This window comes from Myodes glareolus, chromosome 9, assembly GCF_982192425.1.
Source record: "Myodes glareolus chromosome 9, mMyoGla1.1, whole genome shotgun sequence".
Classification (NCBI taxonomy): Eukaryota; Metazoa; Chordata; class Mammalia; order Rodentia; family Cricetidae; genus Myodes; species Myodes glareolus.
The window spans coordinates 75,261,590-75,268,887 of NC_142034.1; the positions used below are offsets into that span (position 1 = coordinate 75,261,590).

At 40.4% G+C, this 7,298-nt stretch overlaps 1 protein-coding gene across 1 annotated transcript; it reads right to left on the minus strand.

Annotated features, from left to right (window-relative positions):
- Window positions 1–926: 926 nt before the first annotated feature.
- On the minus strand, window positions 927–1,862 carry LOC148120986 (olfactory receptor 2Y1-like). The gene has a single exon (XM_087909607.1). The coding sequence runs from the start codon at window positions 1,860–1,862 to the stop codon at window positions 927–929; it is 936 nt and encodes a 311-aa protein (XP_087765733.1).
- Window positions 1,863–7,298: the final 5,436 nt, after the last annotated feature.

The following is a 7,298-nucleotide window of genomic DNA, read 5'->3' on the forward strand; positions in this document are numbered from 1 at the left end:
TCTAGTTACTTTAGCATTATCAGCACTAGATGGCAGGCTAAGGCCAGGTTAGCCATATGCACATGCCTGGTGGGTTCCACTGTATCAGAAATGGATACAAGCCTAGAGAGATCTGCAAACTTCAGCTGCTAAGTTGTTCATCAAGTGTGAGTGAGTCCCAAGTAGGTTATTTTCATACTATAATCCTCTCTGGATTTTAGAAATCTCCTCATTTATAGTCAGTGGTCTCTGCTGAGGAGCAAGGCTTTCCCCTGGCACTAGGGGGACTAACCATAGATAAGGCTCTGGCTCTATGCAACACCTATGGCCACAAACACCACAAAGGCTGCACTGAATCTGGCCCACTGAGACCACTATAGGTCTAGATAAGACCAGTGTACATATTGGCATGGGCTGTATGCTGCTGAAGTAGACCCATGGCCCAAGTTCACTGTAACCAGCTGCAGGTGACAATGGCCAGAACGGAAATGTGGTATTAGGGCGACAGGTCTCCTCTTGGCTTGATTCTAGCACTCTTTGTATGGACCGTAACCTGGGTGTGGAAGCCTTTAGGATCATCCCAGTGTTAGGCTTCACCACCCAGCTTCGAGTCTCAAGGCAAAGTCTTGTGATTACTTCACTTGCCTACTCTAGAAAATGAAACCTGAAACTCTGATGAGTTGGGATAGTATGATAAAGGCAGTGTCTTGGCCATATAGACTGATTCTAAGTGGAACATACCACTCAAGACGTTGCTTGAATTTCTTTATTATCATTTCCACAGTAATATAAAATAAACAAGTAATGTTATTAGCAAAAAAGTGAGAAATTCCAATTAAAATGATGTATTATAGGATGACACTTAGGAATAATGTTTTCTGATAGTAAACTTCAGATCCTTTGCACTGGTCTAAAGTTAGATATTTTACTGGTTCTCGTTTCCTCTTCTACCTGGAGTCTGTGTCTCTCCCCAGTACCCTCCACAGAGCCCCCTTCACATCTTTGTTCCTGAGTTTGTAAATCAGAGGGTTGAGCATGGGGATGACAATTGTATAAAAAAGGGCAAGAAATTTTCCCTCCTTCTCAGAATACCTGTGTACAGGTTGGAGATAGGTGGAGATGGCTGAGCCATAAAACAGGGTAACCACAATGAGGTGAGATGCACACGTCCCAAAAGCCTTTCTGCCACCAGCCATTGACTTGATGTTCAGCACTGCCCTGGCAATGTGGGCATAGGAGCCCAGAATCAGAACTAAGGGACAGACTAAGATAATGACCCGGGCCACAAACAGATTGGCCTCTATTCCTCCCGTGTCCTCACAGGTCAACTTCAGGAGAACAGGCAGCTCACAGAAGAAGTGGTTCAACTGGTGTCCACAGAGAGGAATGGCCATCACGAGGCTTGTCTGGATCAGAGAGTTCATGAGTCCTCCCACCCAGGAGAATATAACCAACGCCCTGCAGAGAAGGGGATGCATAATGGTTGTGTAGTGGAGTGGGCGACACACGGCGGCATAGCGGTCTATAGCCATTGCCACCAAAAGCACACACTCAGTTCCTCCCAGTGAGAGCATTATGAAGAGCTGGGCCACACACCTTGCGAAGCTGATGGTCCTGTCGAGTCCAGCGAGGTTGACCAGCAGCTGGGGCACAGAGCTGGCAGTGTAGCAGAGGTCCAGGAAGGAGAGGTGGCAGAGAAAATAGTACATGGGGGTGTGTAGGCGAACGTCCAGTCGTGACAGAATGATGATCACGGTGTTGCCGAAGAGAGTCAGAGAGTAGAAAACAGAGATGAAGGCCAAAAAGACAGGCTCTAGGTGAGGCCAGTCTGAGAAGCCCAGCAGCAGGAAGCCCTCTTCTGAACTGGTGTTCAGGCTTTCCATGGTCTCTCACCTGCGCAAATAGAACACAACTCAATCCTTCCTATAGAGAACATAAATTAATTTTTCCTAAATGCATCAAAATCACATATTTTAAGTTGCCACTCTTTATAGTTCTGTTGAGTTTTCCATTTCTCTTGCCCCCATCCATGTATGTCTCTTGTTCTCTTTCAAATCTATATCCTTTTCCATTAATAATTGTTACTCTTTTCTCCGTGTGTGCGTGCGTGTGTTTATGCATGTGTGTGTGCATGTGTGCATATGTGTGTGTATCTCAACTCTTCTTTAGCATATAGATCACGGTTTGAGAGTGGTATGGTCTCCGATGGCACCTAGTTCTTGTTGCTTGTTTGTTCGATGACTTTTGCAAAGAGACTCAGTCCTCTGGTCAGTCTGCTGGATACAGCTCTTCCTTTTCTGAAAGTAGAGACAATGTATTGCCATCCTTGTTACATCAGGATTCAAAGGCAGTCATGTGGAAGCTGTATTAAAAGTCCAAAGTATGTGAGTTTTGTACTGTTCTGGATTCTTCCATTTCTAGTCTCTAAGACAGACTGCTTCAGCAGATTGAGACGATGAAGTTACCTGTCTGAGTTTGTAGCTCTAACCTCTGGATTCTTACTTTCTGTCTCTTGCTTGATAAATTTGGTCAATGACTGAATTCTTGGAGCCTTGAGCTGCTTCTGTCTGTCACAAAGAGCTAAACACTGCAGAAAAGCTTCTTGGGAAGGAATATGGTCACAAGTCTATTCTTTTTGATGACTCTCAATCGCTTCTTACTCTTGCAACTAATTTATTTTTTTAATATTTTTGTCACAAGAGTTCTTTTGAATCTTTGTTCCCATCTATGATCTGCCCTCCTTGGAAATAGTAAGCACATTGTGACAATGAATATTAATGTTTTTTTTATGTCATAAGAAGTGATAAATTAATGTGTCTTTTCCTGACAAATGGATCTTCAATACATTTTCTTGAATGAAACATCAAATATTCTACAATCTGAGAATTATTTTAACTTTGCAAAAAAAAATGTTTATGCATGTGAGTGCTTTCCTGCACATCGGACTGTGCACCGTGCGCATACCTGGTGCCCGAAGAGGGCAGAAGAAGGTGTCAGATCCCCTGAACTGGAGATATCCTTGGCTGTGAACTGCCATGTGGGTGCTGGGAACTGCATGAGTGAAAAAATCACTGAACCATCTTTCCTGCCCAATAATTTTTTTATAAGAAGCCTGAAGATGAACATGAGTACATTTGAATAAGCTAAGGAAACATGGCAAGCATTAAAATACTGTTTCTCTTTAGAGATTCTTCAACTAAAAAATAAACAAAATTATGAGATTTTAGGTTTTTGGCGTAGGAATCTTTTATTTCTTTGATTAAAGTTGTTCTTAAGTATTCGGTGTATTGTATTGCTACCACTTTTCTCATGGTTGTTTTTGGAAACATAATTTATTTTTCTGTGGTGTTTGTATCTCACAACTTAGATGGAGTCTCTTATTATTTCTGTGAGTTTTAGAAATTGCTGTTTGGAGGGCCATGTCATTTGCAAACAGTTATTTTTACTTCATCCTGTTTAAATTTGTCATCTTTTATTTCTCTATCTTGGGGAAGCTGGATCTACACATGCAAAGAGATCAAAATAGACCTCTCTCCCACCTTATATACAAATAGCAACTGAAAGTGGGTTATAGTTTTTTTTTTAAATTACACTCCAAAGTTCACAGTGAGTAGAAGAAACTGTGGGCTGCATCCTGAAGCTGATTTTGGCAAAGATTATTTTTTAAGTCTGTGCTTCCAAACACACTTGAAGTGGAGACAGTGGAAGCCAGTGTCGCCTGCAAGCTTGGAGTGGTTACAATGACTCTATGTAGATTCTGCTATGGCAGCAAGTGTCCTTCTAAGAGGATACTGAACATGGGAAAGATTGTGTAGGGTGGAGGCTACGTGGGAAGCTTCTAAACGCTGTTACTATGAGTTAAACTGCTCCCAGTCACATCTATTAAACAATTCTAAGAATAATAAATATTTGCGAAAAAGAAGAAATAAATACTTTCAATGAAAAGTGAAGTTTTAGGTAATTTGTTTCTAGGAAATTTACCTTGCAGGAAATGGTAAAGATGTTCTTTGAGAGGAGTGATGTGATGTAAGGGAACAACTTGAACCTAAGTAAGAAAGGAAGATCATTATAAAAGGAGTCAGCATAGGCAATGCTTTCTTAGTCTTGCTTGATCTATCAAGAAATAATCATAACAAAAATGTATCTTATTTGCATGATGAATGATACAAGATGAAAAGTCTGATAGTGTAATATACCTTAAATATTTATTTTATTTTTATTAATTATTACATATTTTAACATTTCATTTTTCTCATGGTTATTTATGTTTGTGTCTCTGTGCACACGGATGTCCACAAAACCAGAAGAGAGTGCTGGATCCCATGAAACCTGGTTATAGGTGACTGTGAACTGGGAATTGAACTCTAGTCCTTTGGAAGAGCAGCAAGCACTCTTTATTTTTATATTTTTATTTTTTACATTATTTTTAAATTTATTCTTCTCTCATACAATATATCCCAACTGAGGTTTCCTCTCTCTCTACTCTTCCCAGTTCCCCCATCCCTGTCACCTCCCTTATCCCTCAGATCCACTCCTCCTCCCTCCATTTCCCTTCAGAAAAGAGCAGGCTTCTCAGGGACATCAACTGAACATAACAAGATGCAGTAAGACTAGATCCAAACCCTCATATCAAGACTGGGTGAAGCATCTCGGTAGAAGAAAGAGGGTCCCAAGGCTTAACTGTTGAGCTTTTTTCTCCAACCCCGTAGTGTAAGATACATATATGTCCTCATAGAAGAATATAGTTATGTAAAGGTAGAGGACCAATCATAAATGTACATGCAAACTCTAGAGTAATATCATTTTTTCCTTTTTGTTGAGACATGGTTTCTCTGAGTAACAACCCTAGCTGTTCTGGAACTTGCTTTGTAGACCAGGCTGGTCTAAAATCCACAGAGATCTTCCTGCCTCTGCCTTCCAAATTCTGGGATTAAAGGTGTGTACTACCACCATCCCAATAGAGTAATATCTTCAATAATTTTTAGAAAGTTGCAAGATTGAAAAACTAATTTATTAAAAAATGAAAACCAAGACCTATAAAGTGATTTTTGATAAAACACAGAGCTACACTGGTATAGAAATTTGTGTTTTAATATTTTCTTTATTCTCATTTTCTTTTCCCTTTTTCTTAAGACAGGGTCTTGTTAAATACCTAGCCTTCAACTTCAAGTTCCTCCTACCTTAGCCTCCCAAATGCTGGGCTTGTGGGGCCATATTGTCGTGTCAAATAAAACGGAAATTTATTGAGATTGAGAGTATAGGAAAGTAAGTGCATAGCAAACAAACAGTTATGACTTTTCTTGAGAGAGCTTTGTTTTATGTTTACCATGAATATTTTTTGCTGGATTAATTTTTGCCTCGAGTTGTCAAGTTTACTAAGAGAAGATCATCAATGAAACTGTTAATGCAGAATTAATTATTTCAAAATGATATTCTTGACACTCTTAGGATAAACATGATAAAGTATGGATTATAAACACAAAGCATATGTATATTCAGCTTAACCAATATATGGAAGCTGTTTTTATTTGGATAGTCTCCATGGACAAGTGAAAGATTTTTTAAGTTCATGGATAGATCCTTATGGATGAGTTCCAGCATTGTTTTTCCTACCACATTTTGAAAGTTTACTTCTGTGAGCTTTTGTTTACTTAGCTATAAAACCAAAAAAATAATTGGACAGGTTTTTGATTGACATAAAAGTTTCTCACCACACTCTTGTTGATAGCACAACACTGTAGTCCCAATAATTTGAAGACTGTGGCAAACAAATCCTTAGGGAGGCATGAAGCCTTGAAGAAGGTTAGGTCTTGCTTAGTGGGACAAAGACATTGCCCTTCCCCACCCAGGATCTAGTCTTTTACTAAGGAATATGGTGTGCAAAGCCACAGTCCCAATCTGTACAACCTCAAGACCAGGGTGTTTTCTTTCTTTGTCCCATCAAAGACTCTTTTTCTGCCTAACCAGGCCTTTGACCCCTGTGTGCCTGCTTGTAAGTCCCTTGCTTGGTGGATGAGTGTTGGTGTTGTACAGACTCGGATAGACTCTGATCTGGATCCAGTGTCTTTCATACTGGAGGTCACATCACGTTACATTTATTCCTTCAGCTTTTAAGGCATTCTGAAAGACTCTTCTACCAAATATCCTATAAGAGCACACTCCAAAATTTCAGTACACGTCCCCCAAATCAGAGATGGGCCAGAGTCTGTGTAGCTGACATTCAGAGTGAATTCAGAAGTGTCTTGTTTTTCTGTGATTCTGCACAAAGGACATGGTCCCCATCTGTGATGAGTTCCCTCTGAGTGTACCCCACCCGAGAAATTCTTAGTTTATAATGACAGCTCTGACCACACCTCTGTTCTTTTCCTACCAACTCTGATTCCAACTATTTACTGCACATAAAGAACCTTGATTTCAAGTCCACCTTTGCTGCATATTAAAAAATATTTCCATTATTTTAGTAGTAGAAGAGAAAAAGAAGCAACTGAGTTTTTCTGACATGTCGCATGAGGAGTAGGTACAGGGTGTATAAGTGATAAAAGATGAAAAAATTTATTTGAGTAAATTATTTTTGCATGAAATTAATCTTTCTTTGCCCTAAAACTGGAGCCTCAACACTGTGAAGCCCACCGCTGATTTATCAGAACAATATTTGCTTTTTAATGCACTTTTTAAAACCATGAACCTAACCATCTCAAGCTTTCAGCACTTACCTGGAGTTCAGGGTCAGAAAGCTCCCACTTTTGCTTTCTTCAAATATAGTGGGTTTGAAGTACAAGTGAGACCCACAGGAGATTTGAGAAAGCTTGTGATGTCTGAAGGGTACTTTGCTCCTTGGTCCTAATTTCACCTGTGATGGGAAAGAGTCAGATCAGAGCTCAAGTCCTTGAGAAGTCAACATAGCACATACAGCAGAGAGTGCTGAGGGGCCTAACCCGGGAGGAAGGAGCATCCACCTCAATAACCTCCTGCATGCTCACTCCAACCAACTGAGGTCAGGGCAGAGCTGGCACATTATCAAGTCTCCTGCTGATTCTAATTGAGGTTGCACGCATCAGTGATGCCCTGAGAACACTGAGAAGCGTTCTCATTTTCATGTCCTGTGACTGTAGGATTAAACCCAGGTTCTTGTCAAGGCTAGGCGAGTACTCAACCTCTGAGTTTTATCCCCAGTCCCACAGATGCATTATTTAAAAGCAGCAGAGAGTGAGTTGCTTACAAAGGGCAGCCTTGGAGACCAAAGGCCCCACTGTGGCAATTATAATGAACTTTGCTGGCTCTCCAAGACCCGCCTTGCAGCTTTCACTACTCTCTGTTCA